Genomic DNA, 19,842 nt, shown 5'->3' with positions numbered 1-19,842 from the left:
CTTAGTTTTTTCACGAAACCTTGTTGGTTAACGACTTGAAAACTTCATTGGGATTGTGAAGCCAAACTCAACTATTTTCTATGTAGTTGCGTGTTCTGATCTTGTTGTTTTCTATCGTGATTGAGTACTATCTTCTCGAAGATTTGATCGAGATTTAATCTCCGATAGGCAAGATAAAAATTAATCAGAAATATCTTCGTCTCATCGTTTGTGATTCCACAATATCTTGTTTTTCAACCATACGATTAAGATTATTATAAGGTGATTGATATTTCTAGGCTGTTCTTCGGGAATATAAGTCCGGTATATCAATTGGTTCATGTTCACCTTGATTTATCAAAAGACGGAACAAAACTCATAGGTTTATCTGTGGGAGACATATTTATCTATTCAACATACTTTTCTGTGTGAGACAAATTGGTTTATTAAGTCTTCGACTTTGGGTTGTAGCAACTCTTAGTTGTGGGTGAGATCAGCTAAGGGAATTAAGTGTGCAGAATCCGGTGTGGTTCTAGAGGCGTAAGGAAAGCGATTGTACCTTGATCAGCATGAGATTGGTTAGGGCTCAAATACTTTCCAGTCCGAAGTTAACTTGGAGTAGGCTAGTGTCTGTAGCGGCTTAATAGAGTGTGGTGTTCAAATCAGGACTAGGTCCCAGGGTTTTTATGCATTTGGGGTTTCCTCGTTAACAAAACTTATGGTATTTGATTTATTTCTTTTCTGCATTATATTTGTTTATATAATTCAAATATCACAGGTCGTGCGATAAGTTCAATCAACTGTGAATCCAACCTTTGGTTGTTGATTAAATTGATTGGCACTTGGATTTTGGTTTTTGATACCACGCGTCCAAGTTATTTCTTATGTTCAGTCGGGCTCGCAAATTCTTATTTGTTTGATTACAGATTGAATTGATAAATAGATATATAACTTTTTGATATACTTTTCTTAAGATTGAGTCTGACTGTCTAGTTGATTCCCTTGAAAGTTTATTGGAGTTAGTCCATACAGATTGCTAAGCAAAATATTGGGTGTGGTTGTTAGACCCCCGCTTTTTCAATTGGTATCAGAGCAGGCAAACACGTTTAAAACCTTATAAGTCTGTGTTTGTAGCGATCTGACTCTATGGACAGAAGTGTTATCTCTAATAAATGCGTCACCAAAGACAAAAGTTCTATTTCGATAAAATCTATTAAGGAGAGAGATTCGTCTACCTCGAATATAGATAAACATTATGTTTCGACGAAACATGATTGCACTGATAAATGTTTTCCCGATTACCTTTCAAACGAGTCTAACTCTGTTGAAGAAAGGGATGCAGCCGAAGAGAGTTAACTGATTCTGAATCTTGTTAGAATCCAGGTTAATAGAATCAATCGGTTGAGAAACAATGTCAATGCACTTGTTGGTATAGTAAAAGATCGTGACTTTAATTTAAAGGCTCTTAGCAAGGAAAACAACAAAGTTTGCTCCTCAATCCGAGGTAAATCTCAAAAAGGATGCCTTGTAAATTGAACACCTTTTGAGTAAAGTCTTTATTCGAGGTTTTTCTAAAGAGTCCGCTATACCAATTGCTTCTGTCTCAATTGAAAGTCAGTTGCAGAAGCTAAATCGCAATCTCTTACGATTATAAATAATATACTTGTATCTTCCTCTAATCAAGGAAACTTCACATCACTCGGAAGAAAGAAATATCCTAACAATGTTATTATGTCTGTTCACTCTAATCACCCAGGTGACCGAAAAGTGTGTCTCTTTTGTGATTCAGAAGGACATGTTGAATGAAAAAGCAAATCTAGGTTGAATGACAAATCTATTGTTCAACTTCAACACACCTTAGATTTAATTCTCAAACGTGTAACTGAAATTCGGATGTCTAAACCAATTGATTTTAGTACTCAACCTGTGAATTCTTCTAGGAAAGTCAGTTCAATTTGTTCAACGAATGATCGGACAAATTGTAACTCTAATACAATTTGGTCAAGGAGATTTCAGAAAGGTCCCTCTCAACCTAATGGGAAGAATGATGTCCAAGATGTGAAAAAGGTTCCTTTTGATGGAAAAAATAGCGGAGATATGACGGACAATCTTAATCAGATAATTGAAGGATACAAGGATCTTATCAACAAGATGTCAAAATCCTCCACACAAGCTTCTTCTGGTAAGGACTCTAACTTAGTCTCATATTTTGATGACATCAAGTTGTATGATAATTTTTCACATCAAAAAGGATTTTCTCCTATAATTGGAAGAAAGAAAAGACTCAATCGTGAACACCATTCATTTAATGATCTTAGGGCTCATACTTGTGCTAATTAATCACAAGGGTTGAATGCTTACTCATAAAATCCTGTTGAGTAAGATGTGTTAATAATCGGGTACACTTTCGGGAAAAAGCTTTCTAACTAGTTGGGTTATCTTCTTATCGTCCATAGCTGAACTGTCCACACACAGCTGTGTCTAAATATTGGTTATGTCTCAAGAATATCTTCGATTGTTTTTATTTGAAGAAGTTTTGTTGCAACTATGTTGCTTGCTACTCTTGTGCTCTATTTTAGTTCTCTATAGAGATAAAATTTATTGAGACAAATTTTTGTGAAAGAAAATCTTCACGTAGCAAAATTTTACTGTTGAGTCTTAAAGTTTGCTCTGTATTAGTTGGTTTTTCCGTTTGGGTTTGGATCATGTTCGTACGGGTACCCGTTACTTACTTGTCACGAACTATCTTTAGAAACCCTAACATTTTCCTTCCCTAAGTAACCATTTAAATACCAAACCTATTGAGTCACGTACGCATACTCTAGGATTTTGTGGTTTTGTCAAGAATATCTTCTCCGTCTCGCACTGGTGGTTTTGCAAAAGGTTTTCTTGGTAAAGGTATTGGTTTCGAGTCCAAATGAAGGAAGAAAAGAACCCTAGTAGAAGATGATATTCAAAACCCTAATGCCTCATGCTACTATTCCTGTACTCATCAAGATGTTGAGAATAAGGATATGGTTTCTGCTGAAGTGGTTCATGACTTTCTTAAATACTTTGAGGAAGCAAAACTGCAACTCGTTGATACTATGAAGGGTCTTGATGTGTTAAAAACTGAGTTGAAAAAGGTTAATTCAAACCTTATTCTCATGAAGACACATGTTAAAGATCTTCTTGATGAGGATATATTTTCTGAAGAAGCAGTGGATGCTGTCGATCACAAGCTCAAAGGACTCAAGACTCGTGAGGGTTCCGGAAGTGATTGATTTCCCTTCGTGACATATTTTGTTGGTCTAGGAGTTTTTGTTTATTGTCTTTATTTTGTCTAGGAAACTTCATATGAGAATTTATTCTTGTGGTTTAAGAAGGATAACTAGGGTTTGGAATAGCAATTATTATGAGTACACATAGCTATTTACAACGTTTTTCATCTTGCAATGTTTTTAGATTTATTTATTTAAATTCTAAAGTTTATTTGGAAGATGATTTTGTAGTACTAATCTTTATGGATTTATATATTGCAACTTTTTATTGGCTATGTGTGTTTGCGTCCGTGAACTATGATTGTCCCACATTTGCTCAAAAGTTAAGTCTATCATATGTCTTTATTGATAAAAGATAGAATGAACTTTTGATAACAAAAGTTCAGCCTATTATGTCATTATGCGAGTATTGATGGAAGATATGATGAACTTTTGTCTACAAATATTAAGTATATTATACATCTCTATGAAAATATTGATGAAAAGTGGAATGAATCTTTGAATATTCAGCAGTGTTGGTCTTTCCCTTATCCACATCTTTGTGTAAATACTGTGCGGCTCCATAAGTTCTCTTATGTTGAGCATTTGCAATTAAATTAATAGTGGGTTCTCTTGTGGTTAATTTAATTGAGTATTTTGAATACAAATTCATGTTTCATGTGATGTGTTAATGTCCAAAGAAATCCTTCTTTTCTTGTAAAAGTAAGGTCGCTCTTGTTGTTCTTTCGAGAATGACATTTTATGGGGGAGAGTTCTTATTTGAACTTGTGCTTAATTGACAAATCTTTGTGGGGAGTGCGGCTGTGGAATATTGTAGGAGTTTTCTTGTATCTTTATAAAATCTTTGATGAATACGCTAGTTTCGGCTATGTGAAATCATCGAAACAAAGTTGATATGTTCTCTTTTGGTCATGAAGTATCTCTATGGAAATTTCATTAGGATCCCACTAGTTTTCATACCTTTTCCAATTTATATTGACAAAAAGGGGGAGAATTAACGTGTAGTTCACACTATAAATACATATGGTTTACGGATGATTATGTAAGGGGGAGTAATTTTCATGTGAGATGAAGTATTGAGTAAGGGGGAGTGATACATATCACCATAGTATTGTTGTCAAAGTTGTGATACAATTGGACTTTGATGTTGTATAATAATACTATACACTGTATAACAATGATTGAGAGCAACTGTTTTCTCATTGTTATAGCTACGGATATTCAACAACGGTGATGCTGAGCTGAACACGTTCAGAATCACTAGAGTACTTGGAAGTGACGAAGATTTCGAGTAATGTTGAAGAACCAAGGAAATCAAACATTTGGATTGCGAGCTACAAAGTTTACTTCATTTTGTAATCCATATGTATTGATAGTTTTGTCACTAAAATTGACAAAGGGGGAGATTGTAAGAGCACCGCTCGGTCGAACTCGCAAGCGTTGCTATCTTAAGATTATTTGTCAAGTTTAGTTGCCAAAACTATAAGTCTTGATTTCTAGTATACTTATAGCTAAGTCTCGGATTAGGATTAAAAGTGTAGTTGAGCATTATACTTCACATCTTTCATCGATTGAAGACGAAGAACTACTAAGGGGAGCTTGTATAACTTCATCAACAAAAGGTATGTGGATACTTGAACTCATCTATCATTCAAACGTTTATCTACTCTATCTCCTATTTGAGATAAAAGTCGTATAGCTATATAGACTTCAATTATCTACATTTGATATTTCGAGCTGAGTTTAACTCGCTTTCATAATTCTCGAAATATGTGTTGGTAAGATTTCACTTTAACCAAGTTCATCTTATATTCTTGACGAAAGTCAAAAGATGATCATGTGAAAATCTCCTTGTAACATCTTATATGATTTGTGTGAGACAGTCATTTGATGTAGACTCAGAATGTTTCGTATTAATCATTCGATCACTTGAAAATTTCTTTGAAGCTAATAGTTTGTGTAAGACATCTATTGTCGTCTCTGAGAATGTTTCAATGATTGAAATGGGGTTTAGAACAATTGGATATAAGTATAGTATGCGTACTTGCATATATGTAATCCAAGTCGAGGAACCATAGTATGCATACCCGTATGCGTACTGGTTGGTTTAATGAAAGTCCGGGAACCTTGTACGCATACCGATCACGTACTGGCGCGAGGTTTAGGTCCGGGAATTTCTGCTGATTTTGGAAGGTACGCGTACCCATTCGCATACTGGCGAACCCAAACTTAGTCCGGGTATTTAGGTATGCGTACCTGTATGCATACCTGTGTAAGTTAAGTTTTAAAATCGATTTGTTCTTGAACTAATACATTTATAATAAGGAATGCAATCTTTTGAAAACCGTGGATATAATGTTCATGACTTGGTTCGAGTGAATCAAAATCGATTTTGATTCAATTGTGTCTTGTATACTTCTATGAGAATATAAAAAATTGAACAACTCTAGAACTAGTTTCATTTGAACTAGTTATAGTTAATATGAATGAGGTTGATATGAAAGTGTTCATATGGATAACTTCGATTAACTATTGTTGAGCCAACAAAGGTGTACACGTTTAGGTACGGTTACTCATATATAAATGAAGTCACTTTTCATTTGTGTGTAACATGCTAAGTTCGATCTAACAGTTAAAAGATATAAGCTTGAGTCTAATCAGGTTTTCATCTAATGGTGAATATTGAATGCTTTGTTACCAAGGTAGCATTGATTGCAAACCCTGATTTGAAGACTCTATAAAGGATAACTCTAGCAACTAGGAAACCTAATCCCCACACCTCCTGTGTGATACTAGTTCCGACTAGAGTCGATTCTCCTTTAACCTTAGGTTTTTTCACGAAACCCTGTAGGTTAACGACTTGAAGACTTCATTGGGATTGTTGATCGTTGTTGTATGCGTCAAAAATAAATTACTTTCTTACTACTCAAAATATATAATATAGCAAGGGTAAGAAAAGATCGTTCCCACAGAGAGGACTAAGGTTGTCAAGTTGTTTCGGTTTCCTATAAGTTACATGGGGGGGATTTTCTGATTTTTATAAACTAAAATAAAATAAAAGCAAAACAATAAAAAGTAAACACGCAAATCAAGGATGTGAAATATTGGGTAAAGGTTTCATCTTCAATTGTAAACAAGTTTTTGAATATATGAATATAATTCGTATTTAATCTCGCTATCATCAAAAGCCCTAGAATACCTTATTGCAAGAATACTCTGTAAATTTCCTAAGTTCATCAACACACACATTAGAGCTGCGTATGCGAATTCTACCTAAAGAATAACCTAACGCCTTGCGTTAGTTAAGTTCAATTCCTAGGAGCATTAAGTTTCAGAAATAGGCTAATCAATGCAATTATCATACATTGCGCATAACAATTCGGACAAAGGTCAAACTCTACATATTATTAAAAGGATGTATCAATACAAACCATAATCATATTATGCTACTCGTATTCAAGGTTATCGCTCGATGATAAACCCTAAAATAGCTATAAATATGGATGTAAGTTCAATCAATTCTAGACTTAACTAAACAAACATTCAATCATATTGCAACACGTCAATCATGCAATTATTATAAACCGTAGAAAGTGAACGATGATTTTGAGAGGAAACTAATTCATAAATCAAATAACATGCTTGAAAAATCCGACTACATCTTTAACAAATAATAAAATATCTAGATCATGTTCATGGAGTTCATAACAATAAAAAAGAGAAAAGATTTCATGTCTAATCCCTAAAACATAAGTAAATGCGGAGATATCCATAATGTGCAGAGAGATTACTTTTTATAGTATTTCAATTTCCAGGACTAGGTCACCCCATTACTGCATCCGTCTCAGACCAATGTAGTTTCCACGCCAAGAAAAACCCAATTCACATTCCAGGCCAACTCAGTTCAGGCCCAATAATATGATATGCCTATCAATTTCACGGAACTAACGAGCCAACTTAGTTGGTTCTAGCACCATACACGTCCAACTGTCTCAACTCTCCATCCCTGCACACTTTAGATCCTAAAATGCATTCATTCTGCTTCTGCAACAGCTGCAATTCATCCTTCTCTTCTTTGCATCAACAATCAACCACATGCCCATTAACTCAATCAACAACAACACAATATGCTCATCCTTTTCATCACTATTGCTTCCAACTGCAGCTCATAACCACAAATATTCTTAAAACAGCTTCATTCCTCCTTTGCATTGCAGCTGAAACATCCGCTACAGATTCATGCCTTCGCTGCACAACATAATCCACCAAAATAGCATCTCAAGGACCATATCTGCCATTTCATCCAGTACCTTCTCAACTCAACACTAGTTCATAACCCATTAGACATTAGAGAGAACCACCACTGCAATCTCCATCTGAATCCTTAGAACTCAGCTTATGCATCTGCAAAACCTTGTAACTCAGCTTCTAGCCTCAGTTCAGTAAACCAAAGACTATTCACTGCTGAAAAAGCGTGGGTCTAACAACCTCACCCAATATTTCGATTAAAAATCTGTATGGACAAACTCCAATATACTTTTATGAGAATCAACTAGACAGTTGACTCAATCAATAGAAAAGTATATCAAAGAGTTTTATATCTCTATTTCTTGATTTAAATCTTACTCAAGCAATCTGCGAGTCTCGATTAAATACAAGAGAGATAAACTTGTATGGTAGCAAAGAACAATATCCAAGGATCAATCAATTTCCAATCAACAACCAACGGTTGGGTTTCACTATTAATCGATACAACGCACAACCTGTGATATTTCAATTATATAACAAAATATAATGTGGAATAGAAATAACACAGACACCAAAAGTTTTGTTAACGAGGAAACCGCAAATGCTGATAAATCCCGGGACCTAGTCCAGATTGAATACCACACTGTATTAAGACGCTACAGACACTAGCCTACAACAAACTAACTTCGGTCTGGACTGTAGTTGAACCCTAATCAATCTCAAACTGATTCAAGGTACAGTTGCGCTCCTTACGTCTCTAATACCAGCAGGATACTACACACTTGATTCCCTTAGCTGATCTCACCCACAACCAAGAGTTGCTACGACCCAAATTCGAAGACTTTAATAAACAAATCTGTATCACACAGAAAAGTCTACAAGGATAGATAAATCTGTCTCCCACAGATAAACCTAAAAGTTTTGTTCTGTCTTTTGATAAAAATCAAGGTGAACAAGAACCAATTGATAAACCAGACTTATATTCCCGAAGAACAGCCTAGTATTATCAATCACCTCACAATAATCTAAATCGTATGGTAGTGAAACTAGAAATTGTGGAATCACAAACGATGAGACGAAGATGTTTGTGATTTTTTTTTATCTTGCCCTATCGGAGATATAATCTCAAGTAAATTATTCAACTGAACTCGTACGATATAAAATGGCAAGATCAGATCGCTCAACTACAAGATAAGTAGTTTCGTCTGGCTTCACAATCCCAATGAAGTCTTTAAGTCGTTAATCGACAGGTTCTCGAGAAGAAACCTACGATTAAAGGAGAATCGACTATAGCAAATAAACTAGTATCACACAGGAGGTGTGGGGATTAGTTTTGCACAGTTGCTAGACGTCTCCTTATATAGTTTTCAAATCAGGGTTTGCAATCTAAGTTACCTTGGTAACAAAGCACTCCATAATCACCGTTAAATGAAAAACCTGATTTATCCAAGCTAATATCTTTCAACCGTTAGATCGAAACTTAGTTGTCACACACAAATGAAATGTATTCATTTAGGTTTGAATAACCGTACCTAAACGTGTACATTGGTTGGTTCACAAATGGTTGACCAATGGTTAGCTATATGAGTGCTTTCATATTAATCGTATTCATCCTTCTCATAACTAGTTCAAATGACTCATAAGAACTAGTTCAAGAGTTGTTCAATTGCTTAGGTCTTTATACATAGACACAATCGAAACAAAATAGGTTTGATTCGTTTGAATCAATTCATGAACAATATAGCCACGGTTTGCAAAGATTGCATTCCTTATAATTTATTGTTTTAATTCCATGAACTACAGATTTGAGAAATAACCAGCTTGGGTACGCGTACGGGTATGCATACCTTAGCTACCGGATTTTGAGTTGGTTTTAGTTTCCAAACTCAGCAGAATTTTTCGGGTGAAAAGTTCCGCCAGTACGCGTACGGGTACCTAAGGTGACTGGTTTTGATTTCGTAAACTCCAAACTCAGCAGAAATTCACGGACGTGAACTTCCGCCAGTACGCGTAGGGGTACGCATACCCAACCTGTCTCCTTCACCAATACCGCATACACACATATGCACACACTTGGTTTTCGGCACATGGATTTATACACTAATTTGCGAACACACTATATTCTTACATCCATAGGTGGTTACATATTCTCAACTCTACATTTCAATCATTGAAACATTCTTCTATAATGTTATAATAGTCGTTAGACATAAAGAATCGACTATCGTCATCAAAGCTATTTTCAAGATTGAAACGTCATCATGACTTTCATCACGGGTAAAGATGAAAATGGTTAAAGAAAAAGCTTACCAACACGTATTTCGAGAAAAGATAGGCGAGTAAACTCGGTTCGAAATAGCAAATGTGTATGTATGAAAACTATCATACTTATACGACTTTTGTCTCAAGAGTAGGAGATAGATTAGATAGACATTTGAGTGACAAGATGAGTTCAAGTCTCTACGTACCTTTTAGTCGGATGAAGTTCCACTGGTTCCTTGAGTAGTTCTTCGTCTTTGCAAGATAGTCGCCATGGAGTCTAGAGCTCAACTATTCCTAACTATCCTAGGCCGAGACTTAGTCACAAGTATACTAGAAATCAAGACATATAGTTTTGATCACTAATATTGAAAAACATGCTTGAGATAGCAACGCATGCGAGTTCGACCGAGCAATGCTCTAACAACTACTCCATTCAGTCCATACCCATTACAACTGCAACTTCCTCATGACCACAACCATTTGCAAGTCTCCAATTATGCCATTGCAAACTCGAGTATGCATCATCCCTGACTAGTTCCTTGAACTCCATCATATACAACAATCACTCCTATTGCATTCATCTCATCTGCATATCCTCTCCAGGTCACCTTCTCTCTTGAATCAGGCACACCTTCAAGAACTGCATCTACATCTTCTAAGCTTCATGAATCAATATCAGTACCACCATATTCATCACTCTGTCTATGAAATCAAACACAACCCATGGCAACAACAACCGTCTTAAACTGAGATCAATAACCCTTCACCCAACTTCTCCATCTAAGATTCATACAAACCAAATCTTCTCCCTATTCTTCTCAACATCAAACAGATTCCTCTCTGGATCCTCATCTGGATTCAACTGAAACAGCAGACAAATCCCCATGAACAACACCATACTCTTCAACTGACTTCAAACCCTAACATACATCTAAACCCTTCTTCCAATTGCAACTGCTCAAACCCATGAATTCAGACCAACCCATAATTACTTCTGTCTAACAGCAACAAGATCAGCTCTTCTATGTTTATTTCGACTAAACTCAGAACCCTAATTTTCAAATCAATTACTCAATTTCATCACAGGTCCGAACAAATCTTCATCCCCTGATTCATCTCGGTTCAAACTCTCATCAGCAGCAACAACAAATTGTTCTTGTTAATCTCCAATTTCTTATTGATTTGGTTTAGCATCTCAATTTGGGTAGCAGTGCACAGCAGACGCCATTCTCCTCTGATGGAGAAAAGAAATGATTGAGAGAAATGATTTTCTGTCAATTTTAGGTCTCATGTAAGAGGTAGAATGGATATAGACACCCAAAATGCCTGATAAGGGCCATCATGAAACATCCTCGTTGTGCTCCCGATAGTGCTTGCCAGCATAGTGATGATTATGTCCTTTTCGCTCCAAATGAACGCCTCCTTCTTCGATTTCCTCCACCAACAACAACCATCTCTTATTTCTCAGATCTACTTCTTCTCTTCAATTTCTACATCACTAAAGCTGTCATGCTTTTCAGACAATTAATTTGCATCACTAAAGCCGACATGCTTTTCAGACAGAGATGGAGAAATAAAAGCAAACAATGAGAAATAATCGGCCTCCAACTGCAGTTGCACTTTTAACCGACGTTTCTTCTTCTTTTGTTTCAAATGACTCCAAAGTACCTAAACACTCAAAAGAAAACATAAGATACATAATTTACAAGAAAACTAAGCAAATAAAGCATAAACAATAGATACATATTAAGGTGTTTTAGACACCTATCAAATTCCCCCACACTTAGACTTTGCTAGTCCTCGAGCAAATCAAACAAAATAATTCTAAAACATACACACAACTCCATGTCGCCGAGGATACGGTTACTCTTAGCATGAATAACAGTCCTTTGAACCCCTAGATGTCCCTAGTGGACGAGTTATAGTCTCGTGAAGGTTTACAAGAGGTCTACCTACAAAACCTATATTTCCAACTCCAGCTACCTGTGACAAATATATGGCTACAGGAGGAAGTACCCTGATGCAAATCCAATTCATATATAAGTAAATAAAGTTGTACTCTGAAAGTCGAACAAACGACAATACTCGGAATCTAGTCAACCACAATCACACATGAATAGATTAAGAAGATGGATATAGAGATAAATGTTTGCGAATGTTGACTGAGTGAACGGTGTTTCCCATATCTGTCTAAAGGTCACCGCCAAGATGAACCTATGAATCCTATTGGATTGAGATACTGGTCTGAATTCTAATATCAACATAACTGGCATATACAAGGGAACCAGCGATCGATAATCTTAATTCTGGATCAATTCAGCTGGCATATACAAGGGAACCAGCGATCGATTTTATTAATTGAACAATAAAAATAATAACTTTTTCTTTTCTTTTTCTTTTTTAACTTTTTTTTTTTTTTTTCGAATTGACTACATAATTAGATATTTTGGATCCAAGCACATGCTTCTTGTCAGCAGATTACATGGTAATTATCGTGGATCATGCATTCCACGCTTGTTTAGGCGACGGAGACAAGGAGAACGCACACATATTGTTATCCAAGTGTCATTTTTTTTATATACACCGGTTGGTCTAATTGGTCTGGTCTTTTTTTTTAGTAACTCAATCACTCTATTTCATCTTAGCAGTAATAACAATTCGATGTTAGTGACCCACCAAATCACTTAGAGAAACATAAAGTTCGCAAAAATAAAAACAGAAAGTGATATGGTGACATTCCGAGATATGGTAACAACTATCATATTATTTCTAACACATGAGCTCTGTCCGTCCTTTTAGTTAATAGGTTCCTCAACTCCTGCAACCAAGATGGTTCCATCCACTTATATTGGTAGTGTCATCCTAAAGGCACATGTTTCTAGATTTCAGAGTGTATAAAGCAATTTTGTTTTTTCTATTTATATTTTTTATTTTCCTTTTAACTAAAGGCATCAAACTCTACAAACATATAAATTCTCCCCCACACTTAAACTTTACATTGTCCTCAATGTAAAATTTAGTCATTCAAAGTAAAGTTCAAGGTGGGAAATTCCGCTAATGATATGCAAAAACAAAGATAAAATGCTTAAAAATAAAAAGATAAAGATACAAAACCGGTGGGTTGCCTCCCATTTAGCGCTTGGTTTAAAGTCGTCAGCCCGACTTGCAACACAAATTCCCCATACACCAATAATCTGAAAAGTTGGGGATCCACCCATAGCACCTGCTTTGTAAACACTCGCTTCACACAAATATTAGTAATACAAAGCAGAATTGAACCTATATATCGGTCAAAGTTTCCTCCACACTTATTCCTGTCCACACTCGGAAGTGTATAAAGAACATAAAATTCGGGAACTTCTACAACTTCTTGTTCACAAACCTGCATAGAATGAGATTATAATGTTTCCAATGGCGGATATCGGAAAACAAAGTCATTCAACAATATTTCTGAAGCACATACATTCAATCCAATACGAGGTAAAGGAGAAGAAATAACATGCAAAGGGTTAGACAAACCTTGCACAATCTCTTATATCACGGAATCCTCTTCATCCTTGAAAACCTCAAGTGAATTATTCACCTCTTTTATATCATGGTCCTCTATCAAACCTTGCAAGCATTCCTCGTCCGTTTCTGTCTCAACTATAGTCTCGACATCAACATCATCATTACAATTCATTGCAAGCTCAATTGGGTCTTCCATAATACTGGTCATAACGATCACATTCTTCTTCATTAGACTCAAACCTTGTTGCAAGGAAGTTCTGTAAAACACTAGGTTCATCATACTCATGTACCTTTTGAATAGGTGTTTGATCATTATAAAGATCAAGCGTTGAGTCAACTACACCAATGTCATCAAATATGTCCAAAGGTTGGTCATTTTCAACACAATCATCTTCAATTTCAGACTCATCGTAATAAGAATCTTCATCAGTTTCCCAACCTTGATCATGACGTCGGTTAAGTTCCATACGAATGGTCCTACTAATTTCATCGACAAGCTCTTCCGAGGCTCCATCATCTTCCAACTTGTATAATGTCTGTGCAAGTTTCCTAACGTTCACACGCTTACCACCATTATCTAAAATAGGTTCTTTTTCCCATGACTCTTCCCTTTGAATGGGTGAATGATCATAACTACGATCCGGAGTCGAGTAAGAAAAAGTGTTATAGAAATTGGTTTGTGTGACGTTCTCTCTATTACGGTCAAGTTGATCTAGTCTTTGTTGCATATCTTGCAATCCATTCAAAATCTGCTTACAACTCGAATGAAGCCAATTATAAGTAGAATTATCCCACCGTGGTGCTTGACTTACATACCCACTACAAGGTTGTTGTTGGTATGTATGAAAATCACCGTAAGGTTTTTTCGCTAGGATATGCATCATAGACAATAAATTGGTTTTGATTGTATCCCATATATGGTGGGCAATTATCATAGTGTTGAGGTTGTTTAAAACCATATCCATTGTTACAATATGCTCCGTCCATAGAAATTGGTACCTGAAACAAGAGTTCTCAAGATTATGTTAAGGACCAGAAAATAAAAAAACAAAAAAAAAAAAAAAAAAAAAAAATAAGAAACAAAACTAAAAAAGAAAAGAAAAAAAGAAACCAAAGACAAGTGACAACCGCTGCCTCCCAGGCAGCGGCGCCAAAATTTGATCGCTGTCGTATGCTTCAAAAATAAATTACTTTCTCATTACTCAAAATATATAATATAGCAAGGGTAAGAAAGGATCGTTCCCACAGAGAGGACTAAGATTGTCAAGTTGTTTAGGTTTCCTATAAGTAACAAGGGGGGGATTTTCTGATTTTTATAAACTAAAATAAAATAAAAGCAAAACAATAAAAAGTAAACACGCAAATCAAGGATGTGAAATATTGGGTAAATGTTTCATCTTCAATTGTAAACAAGTTTTTGAATATATGGGTATAATTCGTATTTAATCATGCTATCATCAAATGCCCTAGAATACCTTATTGCAAGAATACTCCGTAAATTTCCTAAGTTCATCAACACACACATTAGAGCTGCGTATGTGAATTCTACCTAAAGAATAACCTAACGCCTTGCGCTAATTAAGCTCAATTCCTAGGAGCATTAAGTTTCAGAAATAGGATAATCAATGCAATTATCATACATTGCGCATAACAATTCGGACAAAGGTCAAACTCTACACATGATTACAAGGATGTATCAATACAAACCATAATCATATCATGCTACTCATATTCAAGGTTATCGCTCGATGATAAACCCTAAAATAGCTATAGATATGGATGTAAGTTCAATCAATTCTAGACTTAACTAAACAAAAATTAAATCATATTGCAATACGTCAATCATGCAATTATTATAAACCGTAGAAAGTGAACGATGATTTTGAGAGGAAACTAATTCATAAATCAAATAACATGCTTGTAAAATCCGACTACATCTTTAACCAATAATAAAATATCTAGCTCATGTTCATGGAGTTCATAACAAGAAGAAAGAGAAAAGATTTCATGTCTAAACCCTAGAACAAAAGTAGAAGCGGAGATATCCATAATGTGCAGAGAAATTACTTTTTATAGTATTTCAATTTCCAGGACTAGGTCACCCCATTACTGCATCCGGCTCAGACCAATGTAGTTTCCACGCCAAGGCAAACCCAATTCACATCCCAGGCCAACTCAGTTCAGGCCCAATAATATGATATGCCTGTCATTTTCACGGAACTGACGATTCAACTTAGTTGGTTCTAGCACCATACACGTCCAGTTGTTTCAACTCTCCATCCCTGCACAGTTTTAGCTCCTAAAATGCATTCATTCTGCTTCTGCAACAGCTGCAATTCATCCTTCTCTTCTTTGCAGCAACAATCAACCACAGACCCATTAACTCAATCAACAGCAACACAATATGCTCATCCGTTTCATCACCAGTGCTTTCAACTGCAGCTCATAACCACCAATATTCTTAAAACAACTTCATTCCTCCTTTGCATTGCAGCTGAAACATCTGCTACAAATTCATGCCTTCGCTGCACAACACAATCCACCAAAACAACATCTCAAGGACCATCTCTGCCAGTTCATCCAGTACCTGCTCAACTCAACACTAGTTCATAACCCATTAGACATTAGAGAGAACCACCACTTCTCCATCTAAATCCTTAGAACTCAGCTTCTGCATTTGCAAAACCTTGTAACTTAGCTTCTAGGCTCAGTTCAGTCAACCAAAGACTATTCGCTGCTCCATTCAGTCCATACCCATTACAGCTGCAACTGCCTCATGACCACATCCATTTGCAAGTCTCCAATTCTGCCATTGTAAACTCGAGTATGCATCATCCCTGACTAGTTCTTTGAACTCCATCATCTACAACAATCACTCCTATTGCATTCATCTCATCTGCATATCCTCTCCAGACCACCTTCACTCTTGAATCAGGCACACCTTCAAGAACTGCATCTACATCTTCTAAGCTTCATGAATCAATATCAGTACCACCATATTCATCACTCTGTCTATGAAATCAAACACAACCCATGGCAACAACAACCGTCTTAAACTGAGATCAATAACCCTTCACCCAACTTCTCCATCTAAGATTCATACAAACCAAATCTTCTCCCTATTCTTCTCAACATCAAACAGATTCCTCTCTGGATCCTCATCTGGATTCAACTGAAACAGCAGACAAATCCCCATGAACAACACCATACTCTTCAACTGACTTCAAACCCTAACATACATCTAAACCCTTCTTCCAATTGCAACTGCTCAAACCCATGAATTCAGACCAACCCATAATTACTTCTGTCTAACAGCAACAAGATCAGCTCTTCTATGTTTATTTCGACTAAACTCAGAACCCTAATTTTCAAATCAATTACTCAATTTCATCACAGGTCCGAACAAATCTTCATCCCCTGATTCATCTCGGTTCAAACTCTCAGCAGCAGCGACAACAAATTGTTCTTGTTAATCTCCAATTTCTTATTGATTTGGTTTAGCATCTCAATTTGGGTAGCAGTGAACAGCAGCCGCCATTCTCCTCTGATGGAGAAAAGAAATGATTGAGAGAAATGATTTTCTGTTAATTTTAGGTCTCCTGTAAGAGGTAGAATGGATATAGACACCCCAAATGCCTGATAAGGGCCATCATGAAACATCCCTTTATCCTTCGTTGTGCTCCCGATAGTGCTTGCCAGCATAGTGATGATTATGTTCTTTTCGCTCCAAATGAACGCCTCTTTCTTCGAATTCCTCCACCAACAACAACCATCTCTTATTTCTCAGATCCACTTCTTCTCTTCAATTTCTACATCACTAAAGCTGTCATGATTTTTAGACAATTAATTTACATCACTAAAGCTGACATGCTTTTCAGACAGAGATGAAGAAATAAAAGCAAATAATGATAAATAATCCGCCTCCAACAGCAGTTGCACTTTTAAGCGAAGTTTCTTCTTCTTTTGTTTCAAATGTCTCCAAAGTACCTAAACACTCAAAAGCAAACATAAGATACATAATTTACAAGAAAACTAAGCAAAGAAAGCATAAACAATAGATAAATATTAAGGTGTTTTAGACATCTATCAATTGTGAAGCCACACCCAACTATTTTCTCTGTAGTTGCGTGTTCTGATCTTGCTGTTTTCTATCGTGATTAAGTACTACCTTCTCTAAAATTTGCTCGAGATTTAATCTCCGATAGGCAAGATAAAAATTAGTCACAAACATGTTTGTCTCATCGTTTGTGATTCCACAATATCTTGTTTCGCTACCGTACGATTAAGATTATTGTGAGGTGATTGATATTTCTAGGTTGTTCTTCGGGAATATAAGTTTGGTATATCAATTGGTTCTTGTTCACCTTGATTTATCAAAAGACGAAACAAAACTCATAGGTTTATCTGTGGGACACAGATTTATCTATTCAATAGACTTTTCTGTGTGACGCAGATTGGTTTATCAATTCTTCGACTTTGGGTCGTAGCAACTCTTAGTTGTGGGGGAGACCATCTAAGGTAATCAAGTGCACATAATCTGGCGTGGTTCTAGAGGCGTAAGGAACGCGACTGTACCTTGATCAGTGTGATATTGGTTAGGGATCAACTACATTCCAGTCCGAAGTTAACTTGGAGTAGGCTAGAGTTTGTAGCGGCTTAATACAATATGATGTTCAAATATGGACTAGGTGCCGAAGTTTTTCTGCATTTGAGGTTTCCATGTTAATAAAACTTCTGGTGTCTATGTTATTTCTTTTCCGCATTATATTTTTTTTATATAATTGAAATATCACAGGTTGTGCGTAAGTTCAATAAATTTTGAATCCAACCTTTGGTTGTTGATTAAATTGATTGACACTTGGATATTGGTTTTTGATACCGTCCAAGTTATTTCTTGTATTCAATCGGGCTCGCAAATTCTTATTTGTTTGATTGCGGATTGAATTGAGAAATAGAGATATAAATTTTTGATATACTTTTCTTAAGATTTAGTCTGACTGTCTAGTTGATTCTCTTGAAAGTATATTGGAGTTAGTCCATATAGATTTTTAAGCGAAATATTGGTTGTGGTTGTTAGACCCCCGCTTTTTTAAGTAGTCAAAAACATCTTTGTCTCATCTGCTAGAGCACTGCTCGGTCGAGCTCGCATGCGTTGTTATCTCAAGCATGTTTGTCAATGTTAGTGATCAAAACTATAAGTCTTGATTTTTATCCTATTTATAGATGTCTCATACTAGGACATAGATTGTGTAGTTGAGTTAGACTTCACGGCGTTCATCATTTGAAGAAGAAGAACTACTAAGGGGATCTTGTGGAACTTCATCGACAAAAGGTATGTGGAGAATTAAACTCATCTACCACTTGGAAAGTCTATTTCTACTCTATCTCCTATATTGAGACATACGTCGTATTACGATATAGTTTTCTATATACACATTTGAAATTTCGAGCTGAGTTTATCTCGCTTACATATTTCTCGAAATATGTGTTGGAAAGCTTTCGCTTCGACCAAGTTCATCTAATATCATGTGAAAATTTCCGAGTAACATCTTACATGGTTTGTGTGATACAATTATTTGGTGTTGTCTTGGAATGTTTCGTAATGATTATTTCAATAACTTGAAATTTGCTTTGATGCTAATAGTGTGTGAAAACAACTATTGTCATCCTTTAAGAAAGTTTCAATGATTGAAATAAGAGTTTAGAACACTTAACCATTATTGGATATGTCATGTTGTGCACTCTTGCACATATGTAATCCATGTCCGGGAACCATAGTATGCGCATCCGTTTGCGTACCGGTTGGTTTGAGAAATCCGGGAACCTAAGTATGCGTACCCGTTTGCGTACTGTCGTACAGGCTCATGTCCGAGAATTTCTACTGGGATTGAAAGTTCGCGTACCCTTTTGCGTACTGGCGAAACCCAATCTTAGTCCGGGTATTTCAAATTTGCGTACCCGTTTGCATACTTGAAGGTTAAAGTTCTAAAATCGGTAATGAACATGAACATAAACATTTATATAATAGGGAATGCAATCTTTGCAAACCGTGGATATAAAATTCACGATTGATTCGAGCTTAGTTTAACTCGCTTACATATTTGTCGAAATATGTATTGGTAAGCTTCCGCTTTAACCAAGTTCATCTTATATTCTTGACGAAAGTCAAAAGATGATCATGTGAAAATCGCATGGTAACATCTTACATGATTTGTGTGTGACACTCATTTGATGTAGACTCGGAATGTTTCGTATTGATCATTCAATTACTTGAAAATTTATTTGAATCTAATATTTTGTGTGAGACAGCTATTGTCGTCTTCCGAGAATGTTTCAATGGTTGAAATGAGAGTTTTAAACATTTGGATATAAGCACAGTATGCGTACTTGCATATGTGTAATCCAAGTCCTGGAACCATGGTATACATACCCGTATGCGTACCGATTGGTTTAGTAGAGGTACGGGAACTAAGTACGCATACCGGTACGTGTACTGGCACGAAGTTCAAGTTCCGGGACTTTACTGAGTTTGGTGGTATGCGTACACGTTCGCATACTGGCGAACACAAGCTTTGTCCGACCA

General features: G+C 36.2%; 1 protein-coding gene across 1 annotated transcript; it reads right to left on the bottom strand.

Annotated features, from left to right (window-relative positions):
* Nucleotides 1-12,911: 12,911 nt before the first annotated feature.
* Nucleotides 12,912-16,816, bottom strand: LOC113278964. The gene is made up of 3 exons (XM_026527685.1): nucleotides 15,327-16,816; nucleotides 13,269-14,258; nucleotides 12,912-13,131 (listed from the first exon to the last, which is right to left on the bottom strand). Exon 2 carries the CDS (start codon nucleotides 14,222-14,224, stop codon nucleotides 13,439-13,441), a length of 786 nt encoding a protein of 261 aa, XP_026383470.1. The 5' UTR covers nucleotides 14,225-14,258; nucleotides 15,327-16,816; the 3' UTR covers nucleotides 12,912-13,131; nucleotides 13,269-13,438.
* Nucleotides 16,817-19,842: the final 3,026 nt, after the last annotated feature.

The sequence above is a fragment of the Papaver somniferum genome, chromosome 1, assembly GCF_003573695.1.
Source record: "Papaver somniferum cultivar HN1 chromosome 1, ASM357369v1, whole genome shotgun sequence".
Classification (NCBI taxonomy): Eukaryota; Viridiplantae; Streptophyta; class Magnoliopsida; order Ranunculales; family Papaveraceae; genus Papaver; species Papaver somniferum.
Note: the sequence above shows the minus strand (reverse complement) of the source record. Positions and strands in the feature narration are given on the sequence as shown.

What these genes read in the sequence shown, in the direction of transcription:
- LOC113278964 (XM_026527685.1), bottom strand. Translation starts at nt 14,224, where the DNA reads ATGGATATGGTTTTAAACAACCTCAACACTATGATAATTGCCCACCAT.